We start from the raw sequence: 27,711 nt of genomic DNA, 5'->3' as shown, positions 1-27,711 counted from the left end.
CTTTACTGACGCCGGAGTTCTTGTCCCGAAGGACGTTTATCGAGTGCACCCGTCCGTACTCTTCAAACATCCTCTTCAGGTCGTTCTCGTCCATCGACTTTGGCACCTGACCCACGAACATCTTAATGTTGTCAGGATCCGGCTGCTCCTGTTCCTCCTGTACATTCCCGCTCACAGCCTGCAGGCTGTTGTTGTTATTGTTATTATTGTTATTGTTGTTGATGTTGCTGTTCGTCGTATTGTTGTTATTGTTGTTGGTCATTCCCAAGCTGCTAGAACAAAACAAGAACATTCTAATTAGCATAATTCATATAACATACATCAATGGAACAAAACTAAATTCTTAATCTGCCTTAATCTTCATTATTCGATAGGAATTATGACATTTATGATTATGCATTCATTTTTTAACCTAATTTATACAAAAAGTCGACAGTTTTCACAAATACGGGCCAAAATGTTTAAGTTTAAAGTTTTAGATTTAGTACAGAGGTTTGGTTCTCTTCAATATTTTTTTTTTCATTTTTCAATTTATCTGCGTGCTAACAATATTGTTTATAATTAATTAAACATGCTTCATTCTTCCAATCACAAATAACATGATTACAATATGTTTTAAATTCATAAATTAAATTATTCAACCACTCGCGAACGAGTGGCGGATATATATGCCCTATCCTTTACACATGGAAAAATATTATAAAATATTTATTTATATATTGAAATCTTACTATAATAATTATCTATAAATGTAGCTAAATAATAAAAGAAAATTGAAGTTTGTTTCTTTCTTCGTCATTATATAAACACAAAATTTAACAAAATAAAGTTAATAAACAAGTATAGTGATTTGCTTAAACGATGTTAAGTTTAAAGTTTTAGATTTAGTAGAGCTTTGGTTCTCTTCAACATTTTTTTTTTCAGAATTTATCTGCGTGCTATGATAATAAGGGTAAAAGGAGAAAATCACTTATGTAAAAAAAATGGATAACAATATTGTTTATAATTAATTAAACATGTTTCATTCTTCCAATCACAATTAACATGATTACAATATGTTTTAAATTCATAAATTAAATTATTCAACCACTCGCGAACGAGTGGCGGATATATACGCCCTATCCTTTACAGATGGAAAAAGATGATAAAATATTTATTTATATATTGAAATATTACTATAATAACTATGTATCAATGTAGCTAAATAATAAAAGAAAATTGAAGTTTGATTCTTTCTTCGTCATTATATAAACACAAAATTTAACAAAATAAAGTTAATAAATAAGTATAGTGATTTGCTTAAGTTTAAAGTTTTAGATTTAGTAGAGAGCTTTGGTTCTCTTCAACATTTTTTTTTTCAGAATTTATCTGCGTGCTATGATAATAAGGGTAAAAGGAGAAAATCACTTATGTAAAAAAAAATGGATAACAATATTGTTTATAATTAATTAAACATGTTTCTTTCTTCCAATCACAATTAACATGATTACAATATGTTTTACATAAATTAGAGAAATTTTATATTCAACCACTCGCGGACGAGTGGCGGATATATACGCCCTATCCTTTACACATGGAAAAAGATGATAAAATATTTATTTATATATTGAAATCTTACTATAATAATTATGTGTCAATGTAGCTAAATAATAAAATAAAATTGAAGTTTGATTCTTTCTTCGTCATTATATAAACACAAAATTTAACAAAATAAAGTTAATAAATAAGTATAGTGATTTGCTTAAGTTTAAAGTTTTAGATTTAGTAGAGAGCTTTGGTTCTCTTCAACATTTTTTTTTTCAGAATTTATCTGCGTGCTATGATAATAAGGGTAAAAGGACGAAAATCGCTTACGTAAAAAAATGAATAACAATATTGTTTATAATTAATTAAACATGTTTCATTCTTCCAATCACAATTAACATAATTACAATATGTTTTAAATTCATAAATTAGAGAAATTTTATATTCAACCACTCGCGGACGAGTGGCGGATATATACGCCCTATTCTTTACACATGAAAAAAGATGATAAAATATTTATTTATATATTGAAATCTTACTATAATAATTATCTATAAATGTATCTAAATAATAAAAGAAAATTGAAGTTTGTTTCTTTCTTCGTCATTACATAAACACAAAATTTAACAAAATAAAGTTAATAAATAAGTATAGTGATTTGCTTAAACGATGTTAAGTTTAAATTTTTAGATTTAATAGAGAGCTTTGTTTCTCTTCAACATTTTTTTTTTCAGAATTTATCTGCGTGCTATGATAATAAGGGTAAAAGGACGAAAATCACATACGCAAAAAAAAAATAAATAAAGAAAATGGATTTTGCGTGCCGTTTTTTCAGTCGTCCCGACAAGCGATTTAGATGTGACGGGTCTCACATATATTTCCAGACGACGTCCTCCGAAGAAGGAAGACTCGTCCTGGGGACGGCTTAGACACACGCTCGTGCATTTTCATCCCTTCGCGTCCTTCGCTCAAGACACACACACACGTCGGTTGAAAGATGGCAGAAATATTATTCAAAATTTACACGTACTCTTGGAGAAGATGTTTCGCGACATTTCCACCCGGAAAATCCCATCCATAAATCAACTCAGTCTAATTACTTCTCAACGAATTATTCACCCAAAACCTAGACAATTTATAAATGCCGAAAGATTTTCTCCAATTATTTAATTAACAAATTTTGATCTCTGAAGTAGAGAAATTTACTTAATTTTGTAAATTTTTAATTTAATTCTGTAAATAATTCATATAATGAAATTTATTCAGTAATAACGAAAATAAATTGAGAATTGTGTCTAAATTGGACAAATGAAACTGGGAGGAAATAATCGGATCTGTAACTGAACTTAAATGACGTTAAGTTTAAGTTGGTACAAAGAGGTCGACAAAAGAAACATAGAGAGAGATAGAGAGAGATAGAGAGAGGAATAACGAGTGGAAATAGTAAAAGATAGGTCTTCAATTATTTACTCATTCCGAAGGGGACGCCGCTCCTTTAATTAGGCGCCCGGCGCAGCCGTTAATCCGCTTAAACTTTGCCGCTCGCGCGCGCCCTTCCGCCCGCACTGACCGTCATCCCAAACCCCTAGCAACTTCCCTAATAGACACGGACACTTCGACTGCACAAACCACCCCCCAAAATTAATTACATAAGCTCGCCTACTTACGAAACAGTTCCGGAATTGTTAAAATAAACTACAGAAATAATAAATTAAAATTTTCCACTCGACATATTTCAATTATTATGGTTGAAAAATGTTCACTCGGTTTTCAGCTATAAAAATAAACGCAGATGATAAATTTAACAAAGCATAAGTGGAATCGACGATGGGTCTTTTTATGGTTTGGGTACAACGAGCGAGAATTCGATTTATTTATTATATATTTGCAATTTCTGCGAGTATCGCAGTAAATATTTTATTGCCATTATTGCGAATTCGCGCAAGGGATTAATTCGCTTTCGATTCGAATTCAATTTGCGAAATGGCATCGATTCGATGAACTTAAACGCCATTGTGTTCTATCCATCCACGATCCGTAATTTCATGCATGATCCACAACAATATGGTGTGGATACACCGGATAACAATATTGTTTATAATTAATTAAACATGTTTCGTTCTTCCAATCACAATTAACATAATTACAATATGTTTGAAATTAATAAATTAGAGAAATTTGTGCTCGTGTTTTTAATATTCAACCACTAACGGACGAGTGGCGGATATATTCGCCCTATACTTTACACATGAAAAAAGATGATAATATATTTATTTATATATTGAAATTTTGCTATAATAATTATACAAAATATTGTTTATAATTAATTAAACATGTTTCGTTCTTCCAATCACAATTAACATGATTACAATATGTTTTAAATTCATAAACCACTCGCGGACGAGTGACGGATATATTCGCCCTATCCTTTACACATGGAAAAAGATGAGAAAATATTTATTTATATATTGAAATCTTACTATAATAATTATGTATCAATGTAACTAAATAATAAATAAAAGTGAAGTTTGATTCTTTCTTCGTCATTATATAAACACAAAATTTAACAATTTTAATTTGCGAAATGGCATCGATTCGATGAACTTAAACGCCATTGTGTTCTATCCATCCACGATCCGTAATTTCATGCATGATCCACAACAATATGGTGTGGATATACCGGATAACAATATTGTTAATAATTAATTAAACATCTTTCATTCTTCCAATCACAATTAACATGATTACAATATGTTTTAGATTCATAAATTAGAGAAATTTGTGGTGAATGCTCGTGTTTTTAATATTCAACTACTCGCGGACGAGTGGCGGATATATACGCCATATCCTTTACACATGGAAAAAGATGATAAAATATTTATTTATATATTGAAATCTTACTATAATAATTATATATCAATGTAACTAAATAATAAAAAAGGTGAAGTTTGATTCTTTCATTATATAAACACAAAATTTAACAAAATAAAGTTAATAAATAAGTATAGAGATTTGCTTAAACGATGTTAATTAAATAATTAAAACAATTTGTGGTGGATGCTCCGGGCGTATTCGCTAAATATTCAATTAGCAATTAAAATAGAACTCATTATCACACAACTAATTACTTTTACGTACGCTTAAATTATACCACATTAACCCCTAATTATGATTACTGCAGATTTTCACGATTATTTAATTATTTTTGATTAACTTTGCATACAAATACGTACAATTTATATAAAATTGATTTGAAATTCAAGACTGTAATTATATTTCCCATTTGAAATCGTGATGTTTCAGCGATAAGAGCTGAAAATGCGCTGAAAAATAACAACGGTTGACCCATTTCCTGGGCCATATCTGAAACTATTTTATTCATTTTATTTGCGAGCGCAAAGGATTCGCGGCTCAAATCCTGCGCTCGTCCTGCAAAGCGGGAGCGATGGGTGTGCGGTGGTTGAAGAGATATATCCGTCTGTATAGAGGCAGTGAGTGTGAGCGAGATAGAACGTATGGGATTGGGGGGATGAGAAGAGAGAAAGAGAGAGAGAGGATTGGGGAGACCCAGTTGGCCGGCTAATAACGTTATTATCCCTCGTTAATTCAAATAGACAGACACGCACAAGTTAATCTACAAATAATCTACACACATCTGCCTCGAGTAAATCCCCAATATGTGAGAGCAAATGTAAACATAAGCCACAGTTTTCTTCTACAACTACAGTATTTTTTTCGTAGCCTTATTTTTCCTTTACCGCTACTTCTTAGCCGGTCAGGATAACTTTATTATTAAAGGATTTTCTTTTTGAAGCCCGAAACATAATATAAAATAATAAATACACTTACAAAAAAAACTCAATACGAAATAAAGAGAACCTATAACTTTCATAACTAAATTTACAAAAAAGGATGTAATTTTTCACAACAATCTAATGGAAATATACAAGTTACAATACTAGTGAATTCTTATTAAGTAAATCAAATGTTTTACGTTTTTTTGTAGTTTCTAAACTGCAAGAATATTTATTTGTAGATTATAAAATTTAAGTAAAATATCTTTTATGTGCAATAACTTCAGGTTATTAAAAACGAAAAGGAGGTTTCCTTGTGCATTGTATGATAAATATTGTTTCCAGAAATGAAACAGGAATACAATTACCGGCAGCAGCACGTTAGGACTTTGAAGAAGGAAGAGAATAAAGAAAAAAAAATAGGGAACGAACGAGGAGAGAACGGAAACGTAACGGAGTTACGAAAAAAGTTGAAATAAAAGGAAGGCGGACGCATAATGAATTCGGCGGAAATAAAATTTAAAGCAACAGAAAAAGTAAAAAAGGGAACGTATCGTCGAGTTTCGTTTAAAATTACTGAAAAATGTTTCAACTATTATAAATTTTTCTTTCACGTTTTAAATTATTTTTTTTAATTAATTGTGAATAGTTGAGGAAATTTACTTATAATTAACTAATTTGAGAGGAAATATTGATTTTCAAGTATGTTGATTAATTAAATTAACAATATACAATAGTTTATTATTAATTAAACATGTTTGATTCTAGCAATTATAATTATATAAATTAAAAAAGGCAATAAACATAATTCGAAATTGTTTTAAATTGATTAAGTAGGGAAAAAAATATGGAGGATGTATTTTTTGTATTTAAGGACGAGGGGCGGATATATCAGCCCTATCCTTGACATAGGAAATGGGCGTACAATATCTTTTCTATATTGGATGTTTACTATTAAAATAAGTAATTTTCAATTTTGTGATTATGTTTGAAAACAATATTAAATATTTCAATTACTTTTGAATATACGTAAAATTAAATAATGCTTTAATAATTCCAGAGAATGAATAAAGAAAAATAATAATTTCTACATTAATTTTCTGTTTAAATAATATTAAATATTTCAATGCAATGAAACAAGAGGAAGAAGTAAAAAGTTTTTAATTTATTTAAAAATTAAATCAGAAAATTAAAAATAATAATATAAAAGTTTTCAATTCATTAAAGAATATTAAATATTTCAACTAATTTAGGAAAAGGATTAAATTCATTTATAAAATTCTTTAAAAAAAAAAATTAAATATTTCAATTATTTAGAAAAACTTAATCAGTTAAGAAAATTCCTTCTGTTTTAACTAATTTCAAAAGAAGTAGACAAAAATCTATTTCCCAATTTTTCTATTTATGTTTTTAAACATTATATATTAATTATGAACACTTAATGAAAATTTATTCAATTAAGAAGAAGAAGATTCAATTTATTTATCAAGTTTGCTTTTGGCATGACCGCCTATGCGATCTGCCAGAACAAATAGCGTGCATTATTTTATTTTGTTAACAACACAGAGCAGAGGTGCGGCTAAAATTAAATACCCGAAGACTTGCCGGCATTTCAGAATGGAGCAACACTTTTTTTTTATTCTCTCTCTCAAGGCGACAGCGGCGACGGCGAATATTGTCATCCTATTTTCTCAAGAATTTATTTAATGGGAGGCCAGATTCGAATTTATTTAATGGAACTCTTGAAATTCTCGACTTACTTTATGATGATATTTACCGAAAATCACCGAGATAATGCATTCCTTTTTATATAACACAAAAACAATTTTATTTATTGTACATCAATTAATCAGAAGAAAAAATAATAGAAATAGATACAAATGTATTAACTTCTAAATATAATAATGGAATTATATTCCATGAATTCTAGTTATTAAGTATAGTTTTTTTTTTAAATAAAAATATAACTATTCACACCGTGCCAGGTCAGAATGACCAATCCTTAAAAAGTTAATGTTTTTGTTTAAATTCAACTTACATAATGAATTAGTAAATCAACATCTTCCATAAAATAATGATTCAAATTATTTTTTTTATATAATTTCAATTAATAATACACAAATATCCGAAAACTGTACAAAAGTTTGAAATTATAAAATATAGCTGTCAAAGTGACTTAAGTGACGCCATCTATAATTCATATAATCAATTAAAAACTATAAAATTAATTACGTCAAATATTAAATTTTTTTAGTAATATTTTGTGTAAATATTTATTAATAACACAATTTCAAAAAAATTACTTTCACAAATTACAGCAATAAAAGTCGAAATTTTCAATTATTACAATTAAGTTAAAATTGACTAAAAATGCGAATAGTTTTAATATTAATTTTTGACAACTTCTTAAAAAAATAGTGGCGCCATCTACTTTAAACAAAATCAAATAGGAAACTACAATTATTTAGTTTACTTTATTATTAACTATTCCTTTAACTGTAAGTTTAATAAAGTATTGAATATGATATTGACTAATCCATGTACAATGACAATTTTTATGGCTCACCGCGGTGTCCAAATTGGATTACATTTTTTCAACCACACATTTTTCCATACAGCTGGATTAACGGACTTTGGTGATGATGATTTTATATTTTCGTTTCATTCCTGCAATATTTGTATTGAGTTGCGGCAGTGGATGTAGTGACAGAGAACAAGTTTAGTACTTTTATCCCATCAATCGCGAACTCCACAATTATTGTTATCAAAATCATCATCATCATCATCCAACGCGACTGCTAAATGAAATTTATGACGTCAAGTGGCTTCACTCGGATGGATGATATCTCCGGGCCATTATATTCAGTTGGCATGATGAATCACAAATCACGAAGAAATATGTTGCAAAAAAGTTCGTGTATGTTTCACACGCGTTCATCATATTAATGCTTTCCTGTTCCTAACTACTACACACTAAATTTATCGTTTTCAACATACCGTTAAAAACAACACCTATCTTCATATGCAGACGTATTTAATTTATAGTAATCATTTCATTTTTTCAATCTTTAGAATATTCCATTTGGTATTGAAATTATACAAGTATATATAGTATAAATCTTGTACAGTCAAAGAAGGAAGACGAAAGATGCTGGTACTGTGAGTCCTGAGCACACGCTTTTTAGTTGCTGCGATTGGGTTGAAAGAAAGCATAAGGTGGAGGCAAAATTGGGACATTATGTAATTAGAATATTTCATTTGGTGGAAGCTGAAGAGGGCCTACGAGGATAGTGGCAGTGAAGGCCAGCATTAACATGATCTAAGGGGAGTGTCAGACAGGAGGTAAAGACAATCAGCATCGCAGAGTGATACAGTTCCTGTATGCTGACGAAGAAGTGGAGATATAGTATAGATTATATTCCACGAATTCTAGTTATTAAGTATAGTTTTTTTTAAATAAAAATATAACTATTCACACCGTGACTGGTCAGAATGACCGGTCCTTAAAAAGTTAATGTTTTTGTTTAAATTCAACTTACATAATGAATTAGTAAATCAACATCTTCCATAAAATGGTGATTCAAATTATTTTTTTATATAATTTGAATTAATAATACACTAATATCCGAAAATTGTACAAAAGTTTGAAATTGACCGTAGTGGTATGTTTATTATAAAATATAGCTGTCAAAGTGACGCCATCTATAATTCATATAATCAATTAAAAACTATAAAATTAGTTACGTCAAATATTAACTTTTTTTTAATAATATTTTAACATTTTACAGATTCTGTACAGTACAACTAAAATTATCAAGTAATCATATTATTTTTCAATCTAACATTATGTAATTAGAATATTTCATTTGGTATTGAAATTGTACAAGTACATATAGTACATATAGATTTTGAAAAATACAATTGAAAGTATCAAGTAATCATTTTGTTTTTTATTCTAACATTATGAAATTAGAAAATTTCATTTGGTATTGAAATTATACAACTACATATAGAATAGATCTTGTACAGTACAACTAAAAACTATCACGTAACATTATGTAATTAGAATATTTCATTTTGTATTGAAATTATATACAGTATAGTAATGGATTTTGTATTAAAACTATCAAAGATTCATCAAGGAAGCTTCTTGAAACGGTAACAAGTGGATCAATGAATAGTCTTCGGAATTGCTCTGTAAATTGTAGTAAGCCGTGTATGGTAATTGTCATACAGTTCGCTCCAAAAACGGGACAGACAATTCCCGCCACTATAATTGCGAAAATCTGACAGTAAAATTGTATTATGTCTCTTGCAGGGAAGCGTGTGTACTTACCCGTAGAGGTATTAAGTTAATGCTCGTCGCATTCTCGAATTGTAACGCATAACCGTCTTTATTGGCATAAACATTTCCAAAGGAAAATTACGACTCGGGCCTAAACTTAAACTTAATTAAATTCCCCGCGGCATAAATCAAATGTCTGTTCTTCAGCACAGCATTACGCTCAGATGGTTCCAAGAAAACAACAGAAGCGCACACGCGCTCCCACACAAACACATATATCTCCTTACACATTCATCCCCGAAATTATTATGCAAGGGAAATAATACGGTATGGCACATGTTCAACTTTCACCTTGCATATTATGATGCTCGGATGAGAGAGTAAAAGGCGTATCTAGTTGAAAACAATGATTTACAGCTCTTTTAATTGCTCACCTAAATAAGTTACAGTTGTCTTCACACATCACCAAAAGACCTATCCACATTTACGCAAAGTATAATTTATATACAAAGTAATTATATACTGAAAAACTACTTGTTTTTAATCAAATACTAATTACTAATTAAAAGTTATCAAAAATACTTCCATTATTTCGAGAAATGTTTATTAAAACCAATAATTAATGAATTTTCACTGAAAATCTTACAAAAAAAAATAGTTATTAAAATTTTATATTACCTCATACTGACACAGTTAAATCTCTTTATTTTTAACAATTAGAAGAAATTACGTAACTTCAAAATACCTTTGAGCTTGGTTTGAATCAATTACAACTTTTCAGTACTTGGCTGTGGCAATGAATACTTCCTTTATTTTAGGTTAAAGTAAACTTTAGTTTTACTGAAAACTTTGTTGTTAGTTTGGTTGCCTACTATACCAATTTCAAAATATTTCAGTTTGTTCTTAATTAGTATTATAGATGATTATGAAACATAATTAGAAATGAAATTATCAACTGAAAATGCAACATTTCAATACAATATTTATAATTATATAAAACTATTTAAAAAAATACCACATTTTAGATATTTAAATTTATGATGAATCACAAATCATAAAGTATTTATTTAAAGATAGTTTTGTTTCATTAAATTGATGTAATTAGTGAATGGTTAAATGTATTTGTTGATGAAATTTCTTTTATTTAATATGAATTTAAAATTTTAGATTCATTTTTAATACTTTTACATGTAGAAAATTCAATAATTTTATATATAAAGCAAACAATAACTATTTTATAATCTTTATGCACCATTATTTACACTATTTAATGCATTTGCCTTGATGTTGTAATGAAATTTCATTTATTTAATTTGAATTTAAAGTTAAGTTGAAATTAAAGTTTTGATTAATTTTTATTTTGAAATACTTTTACATGTGCAAAATTGAACAATTCGTACAGAAATTCCATAATTTTAGATGTAAACTACTGAATAACTATTATGTAAAATGCATTTTGTTTGAAATATTTTTATAAATTAAATTGAAGATGAAAAACGCTCCAAATTTAACATTTTTAATATTTTTACCATTAAAAAAAATTGACTATTCTTGCAATGAAATGCGTATGATCCAAATTGATGATGGAAAAAACTATCAACATTTAAGAAAGAAATAACCTATTTTCTTTTGATAGTCTGAATAACTGTTATATAACATTTACACCCCATCAATACAACTTAGGGTCTATCTAATACCGAAGCGAAGACCGAAACTAGTAGCAAAAAAGAAGAAAATCGGAAAACTCCAACTGAGCAAGAAAATAAATCCCATCTAATTAACCGTCGGAGTTCATAAAACTCGGGCGCCAAGGGGGATGGCTAATCTTTTGTTACCTGTTAAACTTTCTACGGTATTCCGAATTAAAAAAGTTGGCCCCGCTTTGCCGCTCCCAATGATTAGATTAGTTAAAACACATTCTCACAGTAAAACATCCACCAGTTATTGCTTTTTCCAACCACCCCAAAATAGAAAAAAAAAACAGTATATTTATTTGCAGTCGAGAATCCCCGTCCTCGGTAAATCCCCAAGAGGATATCACACTCGGATTTCCATTATTCAATATACACTTTCAATTATTTAAATTTACGCCTTCTTCGCTCATTCTTTTCAAGAACGAGAATAATTTCCGCACGCGCCCTTAATAAAATATATATAGATAAAGTAATAATGAAAAAAAATGATGATGTGATGCGACCGCATTTATAACGATTTTATTAAGAGCCTCACCTTCCTTTCGACGTACGCAAAGAACAAAAAAATATATTATATAAGAGTTTTGCAGAAGAATACCGCCTCAGGCGCATTACTTTTGTATGAATAATAAACGGGAGACGGATTTTATTTTATTCCAAGGACCCTTTTCCTCTTACTACCGACGCTCATCTTATGTTCGTGTCCTTCCACCAGATGAAAGGGAGCACACTTTTATTTACTTACAAACTCGCGAAAAATAGAGCAAAGTGCGTGGAATTATGCAAAATCTCAAGGGAGAATGTTTATACCTTAATTTGCACGTCCTGAATTATTTTTTTTGCATTCAAAAACAAAATCAACTTTTTTCGTATTGCCAAATCCATAAAATCTCGAATAATCTTAATATTTGATCCTGAACTAAATTTAAATTTATATAATGATAAATTAGTATAATAAAATTTAATATTATATTACAAATTTTACTGACAATACAAATTATACTTAATATTGTAATTTCAGAGAACACCTGTACAGAAGACAACAAAAGTGTAATGTCCTAAGTGATGTTCCTCGAAATTGAGTCGTTAACAACCCTAATGCTTCGCATTGATGTTTGTAATTCGTTAATATTGTTTATAATCGTGTAAGTCGTCGGTTTAATTTCCGGTTTTCTGGACGTCGGCCAGAACGTGGAGGAATAGGAATGAGTTGATGGAGGTGGAGGAGGAGAAGGTAGGTGGATGAGGCGCGTCTATTTGTATACATGCGATATATTTATACACAAAAGAAATGTAAACATATTTTCGGTACACTTTTCGACGGCTTTAATTCGACTATAAATCCGGCCCCGCTTTTCGACGTTACACGTCCAAATTGATGGACTTTATTCTGCGAGTTGTATGTCTTAGCAAATTATCGCCACTCACACGTCTTAACATAACATAATAACTAGGTAATATTGTAGTGAAGAAACGACTCTCTATTTTCATAACTTTTATTGCTACTCTAAAGCAGGACACCCAGTAAATTTCACTTTGATTTAGTTTATGACTTTCCAAACATCAGGTAAAACTATTTCAAAAATATATCATTATATATATAGGTTTATTATTTAGTGTAGAACATAACAAGTTACACTTAAAAATTACAAAGACGCAAAATTATTGTCGAACTTTGTACTTACTTCATTTCTTTACAGTTTGTTTAAATACTGGATAACTATATTAGTTATTAAAGATAAAATGAGAGCTTTCCAATGATCTTACTGTCAAGTTAGTGAAATTTCCTGATTCCTTTTAATAAATTATCAAATTTTAGTTGTATCAATTATTTAATTTCTCAAAAATATTTTGTACTAATAAGATTTATTAAATTTTACTTGTATATATATTTTTTAAATTTATTTCATGATAAAATTACAAATGTGTATTGCACATCTATTAGTTAATGTCCAAGATACTGCAATTTTTCCATTTTATTTTACCTCTTCGTTTTTTATTTAATTACTGAATAATCACAAAAGCTAATGATTTCATTATAAATTTATATCAAAGAAAACATTGTGAGCTTTCCAATGAGCCTAAAACCAGGTTTGTACAGTTTCTTGTTTTCTAGTAATAAACTTTAAAAAATTAGCAATATTTTTTTCAATTACTTAAAAAATCACGATTTTTTTTAAATGTTGTACTAATTTTAATAAGGTTGATTTATTAAATTTTTCTTGTATATATTTTTTTCTATTTATTTCATGACAAAATTGCAAATGCGTATTGCACATCTATTAGTTAATATCCAAGATACGCCAATTTTTCTATTTTATTTTACCTCTTCGCTTTTTATTTAATTACTGAATAATCACAAAAGCTAATGATTTCGTTATAAATTTGTATCAAAGAAAACATTATGAGCTTTCAAATGAGCCTAAAACCAAGTTTTTGCGATTTCTTGTTTCCTAGTAATAAACTTCCAAAAAATAGCAATATTTTTTCAATTACTTAAAAAAAAATCAAGATTTTTTTGTTAAATGTTGTACTAATTATTAAGATTCATTTATTAAATTTTACTTGTATATATTTTTTTTATATTTATTTCATGACAAAATTACAAATGCGAATTGCACGTCTATTACTTAATGTCCAATATACAGCAATTTTTCTATATTTTTTTTACCTCTTCGCTTTTTATTTAATTACTGAATAATCACAAAAGATAATGATTTCATTATAAATTTATATCAAAGAAAACATTATGAGCTTACCAATGAGCCTAAAACCAAGTTTCTGCGGTTTTTTGTTTTCTAGTAATAAACTTCCAAAAATTAGCAATATTTTTTCAATTACTTAAAAAAAATCAAGATTTTTTATTAAATTTTGTACCAATTAATAAGATTGATTTATTAAATTTTACTTGTATATATTTTTTTTTATATTTATTTCATGGTAAAATTACAAATGCACATCTATTAGTTAATGTCCAATATATTGCAATTTTTCTATTTCATTTTACCTCCTTGCATTTTATTTAATTACTAAATAATCACAAAAGCTAATGATTTCATTATAAATTTGTATCAAAGAAAACATTGTGAGCTTTCCAATGAGCCTAAAACCAAGTTTGTGTGGTTTTTTGTTTTCTAGTAATAAACTTTCAAAAATTAGCAATATTTTTTCAAATACTATGAGTTATATTGTTATGTATCATAATTTTGATATTTTTATGTATTGAAACTGTATAAAAATGAGAGACTTTCAGTATTTATGTGTTAAAATATAGTGAATTTAAATATAGACCAATCAGACCAATTGAGAATAACGAAATTAAGGATGTTGAAAGGAAGCACAAATTGCGTATCTGAAGACGTGGTGACACGTTTAAAGTGTTTCGAGAAAATAGATTTGGTGCGAGATTTTTTAGAAAGAACGAGAGGAAAAGTAACGTTGCAAAAAAAAAACAAGACAAACAAAATAAAACTGCCACGGGGTGAGTTTTATTTCCGTGTTTATTTTTTTTTTAGCCCGGAGGCGGCGCAAAGTCAAACAAAACGGAGCCTTTAAACCAAGGTTTTGAAGCGGCCGCGCCGTGGCTTTCAAAGTCAACGAATCGATGCAGCAGCCCTCTCCAAATTAACCGGAAGAGCACAGCAGAGCTCATCCAACCCACATCCAAAAGAAAAAAATCCATTTTCACACCCAATAAAGTGATAATGGAATTACAAAGAAATCGAGCATGTATTGCTCTTATTATTATTTATAATAGTGCGAGAAACCATCTCCCCTTCTGAAGGAATGGTTAGGATGAAGGGCGAGGGTGTAAATGGGTTCTCCACCCCCTGATCTATCAGGGATTCTCGCCTCCTCCTCCCCAGTGATAATTATTTCGTTGTTCGTGCGCGGAATTGCAAATCGCCCGGCCATTTTTCATCGGCCCCTTCCAAACAAAAAAAAACTTTTCTGCACAACACGAAGGGTGGTGAGGGGGCGGCGGTGTGTACACGTCGGCTGAGAAATTGTGCAGCATCACCTCACTCTGCACCCCCTCATGTGCTGATTAAACAGCTCAAGCCGCCGTGAAATTTGAAAATCGATTCACCCTAATATGCTACAAAGGGCAACCGCCAAAACCAAGGTGAAAATCTTTCGAATATGTACTTGCTTCAATTCCATACAATATACTAGTATAACATATTGTAAACGTTAATTTTACAGAAAAACTCGAAACTTTTTTATTTACATCTGAAGCTTTTTCTTTGAGCATTTCTTTTTGATATAAGTATAGTTACATAATATTAATTAATGATTTTTCAAGTTCTCACGTTTTATATAATTACATAATAAATACGTATACGAATTTGGTCATCCAATACGGAAATTAAAGACAAAACTCTATACTTTTCAGTCATTTCATGTCGCTTTTCGATACATTTACATTATTTCAGTTATAGTTATATAAAATGAATTACTGACTAAGAAACGACAATTTTGAAATCTTTGGAATATGCACTTGCTTCAATTCAATACAATATACTAGTATAACATATTGCAATACTTTTTATAAACGTTAATTTTACAGAAAAGCACAAAACATTTTGATTTACATCTGAAGTTTTTTCTTTGAGCATTTTTTTGATATAGCTATAGTTACATAATATTAATTAATGATTTTTCAAGTTCTCACGTTCTATATAATTAGATAATAAATACGTATACGAATTTGATCATCCAATGCGGAAATTAAAGACAAAACTCTATACTTTTCAGACATTTCATGTCGTATTTCGAGACATTTATAATATTTCAGTAACAAGTTGACAAATATGAAAAATATTTTTTTAAATTTTACAGAATAACTTTATTTTCTCTATGATTATCTTTTTTTATAATTATAGTTATATGAATTACTGATTAAGAAACGACAATTTTTAAATCTTTGGAATATGTACTTGCTTCAATACAATATACTAGTATAACATATTACAATACTTTTTGTAAACGTTAATTTTACAGAAATACTCCAAAATTGTAAAAACTTTTTGATTACAGCTGAAGCGGATTGTTTTGTGCATATTATGATAGAATTATAGTTATATAATATTAAAGAATGTTTGAGAAACGACAACTTTTTGGTAATTTTTTTCAAGTCCTCGCGTTTTATATAATTACATAACAAATAGGTACACGAATTTAGTAATCCAATTTGCAAATTAAAGACAAAGCTATATAAGTTTCAATCATTTCATGTCTTTTGATGAGACATTTACAATATATCTGTAATAAGTTGACAAATGTGATTTAAATTTTCTAATAACTTTATTTTATTTATGATTACAACAGAATATTTTGGTACTATTGTTACTTAATAAAAATTAGTTAACGTTTTCAGTAAAAACTAAAGTAATGTACAAAATCTTCATGATTGTAGCATTCATATAATATATTGTGAATGTTTACTATAAATGTGATCAATTTGATTTAAACATATATCTATAAGTTTCTATTTTGAGAACTATATCAGTCATAAATGAAACACGAGCATAATCCATGAACACTAATGTAATTTAATGCAGACCAGATGTTGATATGAACACACATAAAAAATATGAATAAATAACTGAATTACAATGCACAATTGGATTGTAAATATTGAATGGATGAAATAATTCAATCATCACGTTTCAGGCATTGGAAATCAATTGCTGGTATCATCGATGCATATCTATACGTGTTACAATTGAAACGCGAACCAAAACCAAATAACAACAACACACGAAAAGCGTAAAAAACAAAAATCGCAAAACCGAAATGCGGGGGCGGCGGCGGCGGCAATGAATGAATGGCATTCGAATATCTGCGAAATTTGATAATCGAATAATCGGAAAATAAAATAAATCGCGCTGCCAATCCGACCAAAACAACAAAAAAAAAAAGGAAAATCCGTTCGGATGTCGGTCACCCCGCAATTTAATTTTTTTTTGGGGCGATTGTAGAATATATATATATATATAAAAAAATGTATGAAATTTCGGTTGAGTGGAAAACAATCATAAATTGGTGAAGGTGCATTTTCCTTGCGCGGAAAATACAGGAGAAAGGATGAAAACAGTCGAACAAAAAAAAACATGTATAGAGGGACGCCGTTTCAACGTTGAACGGTTTTAATTAATTTTCAATGGAATTCTGGGTGTATCGGAATTATGAAATTCGCGTGTGTACGTGAGGGCCCCGGCTGTAATTAAAAGTGTGTAATTATTGGAGCTTTCAGCTTGCATGTTGTATGTATGTATGTACTAACGGCCCTTGGATTACTCCAGTTTCACCACGGATTGCTGGTTCCGACCGACCCCCTCCACATGGACACGGGAAATAATATAAATCGGGTTTCAAAAGCACTGGAAATTCAACTGGACTTTATGAAACCTGCATAACTCAGCGTTCGGTATTAACCTAAACAAACACGCGTCGGTTCTCGCGAACAAAACAGGTGGTCAGCATCCCTGAAACGTAGTTCTAGGAGTACAGTTTTATTTTAACGAGCGGCGGATATATCCGCCATATCTTTTGCACACCAGATTTCTCTTATACAAAATTACATGAAACAAGACCAATGCGATGGCGCAGTTATATAATGTTAGTTCTAAGCGTGGCGCTACTAGTCTTATATTTTAGACGGAACTTAGTTCTGTTATAATTTATTATAATAATTAAAAGTGATTACCAAATATGTATATTTAACAAAAAAAATGTTTAATATAATTTAGTGGAAATATATAAACAATATTCCTAAAACGTAGTTCTGGGAGTACAGTCTTTTAACGAGCGGCGGATATATCCGCCCTATCTTTTGCACACCAGATTTCTCTTATACAAAATTACATGCAAGACCAATGCAGTGGCGCAGTCATAGAATGTTAGTTCTAAGCGAGGCTCTAGTAGTCTTATTTTTTTTTAGACGAAGTTTCGACCTTAGTTCTGTTATAATTTATTATAATAATTCAAAGTGATTAACAAATATGTATATTTAATGAAAAACAAAAAAAAAATTGTTAAAAATCATTTAGTAGAAATATCTAAAAAGCATTCCCAAAACGTAGTTCTAGAAGTACAGTCTTTCAACGAGCGGCGGATATATCCGCCCAATCTTTTGCACACGAGATTTCTCTTATACAAAATTATATAGAAGACCAATGCGGTGGCGCAGTCATATAATGTTAGTTCTAAGCGTGGCGCTACTAGTCTTATTTTTTTAGACGGAACTTAGTTCTCTTATAATTTATTATAATAATTAAAAGTGATTAACAAATATGTATATTTAATGAAAAACAAACAAAAGCAAATTCTTAAAAATAATATAATGGAAATATATAAAAAGAATTCCCAAAACGTAGTTTTAGGAGTAAAGTCTTTTAACGAGCGGCGGATATATCCGCCCTATCTTTTGCACACCAGATTTCTCTTATACAAAATTACATGAAACAAGACCAATGCGGTGGCGCATGTTAGTTCTAAGTCTCTAGTAGTCTTATTTTTTTTAGACGAAGCTTCGACCTTAGTTCTGTTATAATTTATTATAATAATTAAAAGTGATTAACAAATATGTATATTTAATGAAAAACAAACAAAAACAAATGTTTAAAATAATTTAATGGAAATATATAAACAACATTCCAAAAAAGTAGTTCTAGGAGTACAGTCTTTTAACGAGCGGCGGATATATCCGCCCAATATTTTGCTTCATGTTCTAAATATCTTTTTACACGTTATTTCTGTAATTATAAGAATTAAAAGAGATTAAAAATATGTATATTTAATACAAAAATGATTTTAAATAATTTACTGGAAATATGAAAAGTCTATTGAAATATTCAGACTGTGGAATCCTCTCTGCCTGTCTGGTCCATTTGCAAAGATTGTTGTTTCTCTATGAATTATGAAAACTTGAATGCACAAATAAGGATTTAACGTTTTAATGCCGAGGTCCCTTCTCTTTTCCCCTTCTCGTTTTTTTTTACGGTCGGGGCGTAGCGGCGCTGACATTAAGCTTTGGTAAACACTAAGTTTGATTAATGCCCCGAGGCCAGCTTTTTAAAAACAAAAACAAAACGACGCAGACAGAGACAGAGAAAAGCAAACTGAAAGAGAGAAAAAACGAGCCGCACAAAATTTACTCCCTCTTTTCGAGCACATAATAATAGCTGCGCGAGTAAACACTTCATATTTAGAGGCAAAGTGAATTTGATAACTTATTCATGTTAATTAACACTTAACTTTAATGAACAGAAAATTAACTCAATGAGAGAATATGAACGTAATTTATTTTATTTACTTTAATTTTTTTTTTGATGTTTCATTTTAGATGCATTTTTTGAAAAATGTGAAAGAAATTGTGATAAAATTACTGAAAATAAGACAAAATTTTGATAAAAATTATGAAAAATTTATATTATGTTTATAAAATTTATTAATTCTAAGGTTCTAAATTTAAGTTAATTATGTTTTGAAAAGATGGACAAATTTATTCTATTCTAATTAGAGTTTTATACATAATTAAGTTGCGTCTTATTGTCTAAACAAAATGCAAATAACGTTACTGAAAAAAGGTGATTAATGAAACAGTGTAAGTAACTCGAAAATTGGGATAGGATATATTAATTCTGTAAATTTTAATAAATTTTTTAAGGGTTTTAATAAAAATCCTCGATCCTTGACGTGAAATGGCCGGACGCGTCGCTCTAATTGAATGTCCTTAATCCAAACCCAATATGAAAAGCAGTCGTCTGCAGCTAATTCGAACGAACTAATTACGACTTTAATCCGAACCCGAACACACAGGACTTGATGCGCCACTCCACGATCATTATTATTATCATCATCATTTATATTTGGGAATACCGACAGTAATCTGATCTGCCAATTACCAATTCCAGCTTTTCGCATCTCCGAAATACATATTTCCAAAATGTGTTTGAATGTTCGAAATTAAAAAAAAATATGATGAGTAAACAAAAAAAATTAAAAAAACTAAGCTAATTCCAGAAAAATTTGATCCGTGAAATTGAAATTGCACCTGTATATCATTGGCGCACATACAAATACGTACATAGACACACACGCAACGTCGAATGCAAATAATTCGTTTGCTTCGTGTAATCATCGTCGGCAACACAAATATCAAACTATTTTCACACAAAATCGATAATATCCGACGACCTGTGTTGGTTCTGTATATGTATTAGTCTGCATATTTGTACTGTGCATGCTGGAAATGTTGATCTATGCACACCCAATTGCAACATACTTTTAACCTTAATCATATCCTTTATAATGAATAACAATAAAATGATAATTCATCAATTTGTATAATTATGCAAAGTGTTCAAAACTTATTTTTGAATTAGATAAAGAATATAAGGAAAAGTTGTATTTATTATTGAAAATAACAATTTTCATAATTATCCCACTCAATGTTTGCTCATTTTACAAATATTTAAAAAAGTTACTAAATTTTTTAAATATAATTTAGGAAGATAAAGTTGTTTGATTTTTTTTTAATAATAATACAATGTACTTGAAAAAATGTGTCTATTTTGAAAAAGTTGAAAATGTATTTATTATTGGAAATTAGTAAAAGTTACCAAATTTTAACATATTTTTGAAGTAGATAAAATAATGTTTTAGACTACTTTCTAAGTTCCTTCGACAATAACTGTTATTATGGAAAAATATTATATAAATCTCATCACGTTTCATCATCATTTGATGACTCAATTAATTTAATGTTAACTTTTATAAACTGATAAAGAATTTATTGGACTTATTCGATTGACAAATTTTATTTTATTTTTCCAAATTACTAATTAGAAAAGTTAATTGTTTTAATCAAAACTATTGATTTCCTTTGATATTTAATGAAAATGTTGATCTATGCATTCCGAATTGCAAACTACTTCTAACCTTAATTATATCTTTTATAATGAATAATAATAAAATGATAATTCATCAATTTGTATAATTATACAAAGTTTTTAGAGTCTTCTAAACATATTTTTGAATTAGATAAAGAATATATAAGGGAATGTTGTATTTATTATTGAAAATAACAATTTTCATAATTATCTGAATTATTGTTTGCTCATTTTACAAATATTTAATAAAAAAAATGATTCAAGAAAAGTTACCAAATTTCAACTTTTTAAACATTGTCTACTAATATTATAATCATTACTTATAAATATAATTTAGAAAGAAAAAGTTGAATGAAAAATATTAATAATAAATAAAGTAATTGAAAAAATGTGTGTATTTTGGAAAAGTTGAAAATGTATTTATTATTTGAAATTAGTAAAAGTTAACAAATTTTGGACTACTTTCTAAGTATCTTCAAAAATAACTGTTATTATGGAAAAATCTCATCATATTTCATCATCATTTGATGACTCAATTAATTTACTGTTAACTTTTATAAATTGATAAAGAATTTAGATATTGGACTTATTTGATTGACAAATTTTATTTTATTTTTCCAAATTACTAATTAGAAAAGTTAATTGTTTTAATCAAATCTATTGATTTTCTTTGATATTTAATGAAAATGTTGATCTATAAATTCCGAATTGCAAAATACTGCTAACCTTAATCATATCCTTTATAACGAATTACAATAAAATGATAATTCATCAATTTGTATAATTATGGAAAGTTTTTAGAGCGTTCTCAACATATTTTTGAATTAGATAAAGAATATAAGAAAATGTTGTATTTATTATAAAAAATAACAATTTTCATAATTATCCCACTCAATGTTTGCTCATTTTACAAATATTTAATAAAAAAATAATAATTCAAGAAAAGTTACTAAATTTCAAATTTAAGAAAAAGTTGATTGAAAAATATTAAAAATAAATAAAGTAATTGAGACAATGTGTGTATTTTGGAAAAGTTAACAATATATTTATTATTGGAAATTAGTAAAAGTTACCAAATTTTAACTTTCCAAACATATTTTTGAAGTAGATAAAATAATTGTTTGGACTACTTTCTAAGTTTTTTAAAAAAATAACTGTTATTATGGAAAAATCTTATATAAATAAATCTCATCATATTTCATCATCATTTGATAACTCAATTAATTTACTGTTAACTTTTATAAACTGATAAAGAATTTAGATTTTGGACTTATTTTATTTTTCCAAATTACTAATTAGAAAACTTAATTGGTTTAAACAAAGCTATTAATTTTCTTTGATATTTAATGAAAATGTTGATCAATGTACTATGAATTGCAAAAAATATAATTAACAAAAAAATGAAAATTAGTAATATACTGTACAATTTCATTAATCCCGATAACTTTTTTTTATAATCAAGATAATCTTCTGAATGAATTTGTAAAAATGGATTAATTAAATTTGCAAATATGAATTCAAATCTCAATTATAATAAATAATCTTTCCGTAATTACAAACTAAAGTATTGATTAAACTAACAAATAAAAATAAAATTGAGGAAGTGCTAATGTTTAATTGCTTTTTCTTGCACTAAAATATATTAATCACTCGCTTAGATAATCACAACTTTGTATTTAAATCTCAATCTAAATCCTATTGTTTCGTTGTATTATTTCAACTAAAGACCGGGGACTACAAATGATTGTCGCTGTCTAAAACTAATCTGCTTAATTGCCCTGAGCTAATTAAGTTCATTACATGCCGACCGTTTTATTCGGCCGCCTTTTTTTTCCCTCCTCTCTTTCTGTCCTATCCTTTTTTACGTGCTCCAAGCTAAAAAGGACACACAACAAATAAACATGATACGTTTCGTAATCCTTCGTTCGTGCATGGATCGTCCTTTTTGCAATAACGTAGTCGGTCACTAAACTTCTCTACTCTTTCGTCCATCCTTATTTTTACGACGCCATTTGAACCGTACCCTGACCTCAGGATAATTAAGTTGACAAAGTCAAGAATAAAAAGAAGGGACAAAATCAATTTGAGGTACGAATTTAATAAGTTCTTTGACCTCAGGATAATTAAGTTGACAAAATCAAGAATAGAAGAAAAGGACGAAATCAATTTTAAGTACTAATATAAACTATACCTTGTTCTCAGGATAATTTAGGTGACAAAGTTAAGAATAAAAAAAGACAAAATCAATTTTATGCATGAATTTAAACAGTACTTTGACCTCAGGATAATTAAGTTGTCAAAGTCAAGAATAAAAAAAAAAGGATGAAATCAATTTTAGGTATGAATTTGAACCGTACTTTGACCTCAAGATAATTAAGTTGACAAACAAAGTCAAGAATAGAAAAAAGGACGAAATCAATTTAAGGTACGAATTTAATAAGTTCTTCGACCTCAGGATAATTAAGTTGACAAAGAAAGTCAAGTATAGAAAAAAGGACGAAATCAATTTTAGGTATGAATTTGAACAGTACTTTTACCACAGGATAATTAAGTTGACAAAGTCAAGAATAGAAAAAAGGACGAAATCAATTTTAGGTATGAATTTAAACAGTTCTTTGACCTCAGAATAATTAAGTTGGAAAACAAAGGCAAGAATAGAAAAAAAGACGAAGTCAATTTTATGCATGAATTTAAACAGTACTTTGACCTCAGGATAATTAAGTTGTCAAAGTCAAGAATAGAAAAAAGGATGAAATCAATTTTAGTTATGAATTTGAACAGTACCTCAGGATAATTAAGTTGACAAAGTCAAGAATAGAAAAAAGGACGAAATCAATTTTATGCAAGGATTTAAACCGTACTTTGACCTCAGGATAAAGGCAAACAAAGGCAAGAATAGAAAAAAGAACGAAGTCAATTTTAGTTATGAATTTGACTTTGACCTCAGGATAATTAAGTTGGCAAACAAAGGCAAGAATAGAAAAAAGGACGAAATCAATTTTAGGTATAAATTTGATCAGTACTTTGACCTCAGGATAATTAAATTAACAAACAAAGTCAATAATAGAAAAAAGGACGAATTCAATTTTATGCATGAATTTAAACAATACTTTGATCTCAGGATAATTATGTTGAGAAAGTCAAGAATAGAAAATAGGACGAAATCAATTTTAGGTATGAATTTGAACCGTACTTTGACCACAGAATAATTAAATTGACAAACAAAGTCAAGAATAAAAAAAAGGACGAAATCAATTTTTCGTATGAATTTGATCAAAAACTATTATTATTATTATATGCAAAGCTGTAGTGTTATGGCGTCGCTTCATATCGTCCTGAATCTCGTTACGACTTCCTTTAATAAAACTATATTACGGCAAGGGGGAAAAAACAAAAGCACACTCGAACGAGATTAACTTTGACTCTCTCTCCCTCTCTCTCTTACTCCAATTTGCAGGATTCAGGATGAGAGGGAAAGAGAAGAAGGTCTGCTCTTTGCAGAGGTTGTAGTTTCGCCGCAAAACTCTCTCGCAGCAGCCGCAAGGAATCCTTCCGTAGAAAGTGAAATCCTTGCGTAATGAATTTGCGGCTGAGCAGAACGGAGCGCTTTTGATTCGGGCTTTTTCCACCCACGTAATATAATTAACTCTATGAGACAGACTTTAGATAATTAAACGGAACTCGAATAGTTTACATTATTATTTGTTTAAATACAAAACAAATACAGAAACATCTTTGACAACTTCTAAAGTTTGAAATTAAAACAAAAAACTTCTCAAAGTTTTGTTAATTTTATTTTTAATCATTTTAAACTTTCTGGTAATTAATTTATTTAAGCATTAAACTTTTTAAAATGTAATAGATCAACATTAGAAATTGATTTGTAATTAAGTGAAATAAAGAAAACATAAATATAAGAAAATGAGAAAATAAAAGTTAACTTTTGTTCATTAATTTAATTTTTATAAAAAAAAATCTGATTAGTTCAAATAGTTTAAATCAATACATGAAAATAATTTACATCAACTTAAATTAATAAATGTAGAAGTAAATCAAATATTTCTAATTAGTTTAAATAATTAAAACTAAAAAAAAAAGTAGAAATATTTTTAATTATTATCAATTTCGTTAGAATTTCGTAAACATAAATTAATAATGTAGAAATCATCTTAATTAACAAATATAATCAATAAATAATGATTGTTCCATATTTACTAATTAAAAATTAATTACAATAAAGATTAATTAATTACAAATAAAGCTTGTTGCATATGCACGGCGGAAATACCAGAATTTAATACAATGTGTCTTCATTAAAACGCATGTTAATTAAATTTAATTAAACACTGAACGTTAGCTCATGCGAAACTAATGCATTAGAGAAATAGAAAATACAAAACACGCGTGTGTTTTACACATAGGACAAATCTATTTCAATATACATTTAACTTTTTTTTCATCATTCAACTGTCTCCTTTCTTTCGGACAGAGAGCGCAGATAATAATAAATTCATTTTAATCGTCCCGAAAATCCCACAGAAGAAGCCTTCTTTCTCATCTCCATCTCCTATTCATTCCATTTTTACTACCGCAGTTTCAATTAGTCGTCCTTCCCAAACCAACGTTTCCTCTGATTCTCTCTCTCTCTGTCTCTTACACTCAAACACACACCAACCCCTCATAAAATATAACGACAAACATTCAAATCTCTCTCTCCTTTGTGTGAAGCAGACAGACAAGGATAATTCCGTCTACTGCCGCTAAGGGCAATTAAATAATTCCAGACTCGAGCCAACGCTGAAAAGAGTGGATTACAACAAAAAAAAATTACACCACGTGACTGCGTATGAAACCTGCAGTTTTGTATAATTTTTTATATATATATATATTAAATTGGATTTTTCGCAGCACGCACCAAATAAAACGAAACCCATTACGCATTGATTATGTAACAGCGACGGGGAAAAGTGCACTGCTCGAGCTGTTTTTTTTTTAATTCCACCTATGCACGCAGCGTGTATAATCCATTTTTTCTTCTTCTTAATAGGTCCAGAAATAGGTATAATGTATTTAAATTGTAAGGAAGTCGCATGTCGCATGAAATAACCAAAGAAGACGTCGTGTGTAAAGAAAAAACAAAAATGTGTACGCGTACGCAGTTTTTTTTTTAAATTGGTTTTTGGACTTACTTATCAAAGTAGCATTGCTCTTGCTTGATGATGTCGTAATAGTTGGAGTCAATCATTGTGTGGAGGAGACTGTGTTTTCCGGATGAGGAAAGAGAGTAAAGATAGATGCACGCGTCGCGTCAACGGGATGTCACAGGGTAGACTGAAGTCGATGCACGTGGTTTTTGGTGAAGTCGAGGGACTTTTGTGCGAAAGAAGTTGAAAATCCGAAGCGAGATAAGAGAGAAATCGACGGCAGAAAAAAAAGTGTATGAGATTTATTTTAATATACGAATCGTATAGATATACATTTGAAAATCAAAAGAATTGCAATTACATACTTTTATTGGGGAATAAGCATGAATTTATGAAGACTGTTCTATAATGATTGAGTAATATTTGAACTTCTCGTAGAAACATGTATACTTATATCCATTCCGTTTAATAACTTTTCATTTTGTGGAAAATAATAAATTTATGAATCATTTCATTAATTTAAATACAATAATTCACATTGAATTGATTCCTGAAAACTATTTTATAATTTTTTAAAGAAAAAAAATACGAATATACATTAAATTTCATAACTTTTGATAATTTAAGTTTAGAATCAACATAGAGTTTGTTCTATAATTACCGAAAATGTAAAAAAATTTGAAAAATAAATAATATAAATTCGTTTATTCATTCAATTTCATAACTTTTCATAATTTAAGTTTAGAATCGACGAAGAATTAGTTCTATAATTACTGAAAATGTTGAAATTCTTGAAAAGAAATAATATAAATTTGTTTATTCATTCAATTTCATAACTTTTCATAATTTAAGTTTATAATCGACATAGAATTAGTTCTATAATTACTGAAAATTTAGAAATTCTTGAAAAAAATACAAATTCGTTTATTCATTCAATTTGTTAACTTTTCATAATTTAAGTTTAGAATCGACATAGAATTGTTTCTATAATTACTGAAAATGCAGAAATTCTTGAAAAAAAAATACAAATTTGTTTATTCATTCAATTTCCTAACTTTTCACAATTTAAGTTTAGAATCGACGTAGAATTACTTCTATAATTACTGAAAATTTAGAAATTCTTGAAATAAAAAATACAATTTGTTTATTCATTCAATTTCATGATTTTTCATAATTTAAGTTTAGAATCGACGTAGAATTACTTCTATAATTACTGAAAATGTTGAAATTCTTGAAAAAAAAAAATATAAATTCGTTTATTCATTCAATTTCATAACTTTTCATAATTTAAGTTTGAATCTACTTAGAATTAGTTCTATAAATACTGAAAATTTAGAAATTCTTGAAATAAAAGATACAAATTTGTTTATT

The 27,711-nt window shown here is 28.6% G+C and overlaps 1 protein-coding gene across 1 annotated transcript; it reads right to left on the bottom strand.

Moving 5' to 3' along the window:
- On the bottom strand, positions 1 to 26,541 carry LOC108557958 (putative uncharacterized protein DDB_G0289981; the record flags this gene model as incomplete). The annotated part of the gene is made up of 2 exons (XM_017914708.1): positions 26,386 to 26,541; positions 1 to 272 (listed from the first exon to the last, which is right to left on the bottom strand). Coding segments are annotated over exons 1-2 (328 nt in total), but the record flags the coding sequence as incomplete, so codon positions are not given.
- Between the last annotated feature and the right edge of the window lie 1,170 nt (positions 26,542 to 27,711).

This window comes from Nicrophorus vespilloides, unplaced genomic scaffold, assembly GCF_001412225.1.
Source record: "Nicrophorus vespilloides isolate i.1.1-1 unplaced genomic scaffold, Nicve_v1.0, whole genome shotgun sequence".
NCBI lineage: Eukaryota > Metazoa > Arthropoda > Insecta > Coleoptera > Silphidae > Nicrophorus > Nicrophorus vespilloides.
Note: the sequence above shows the minus strand (reverse complement) of the source record. Positions and strands in the feature narration are given on the sequence as shown.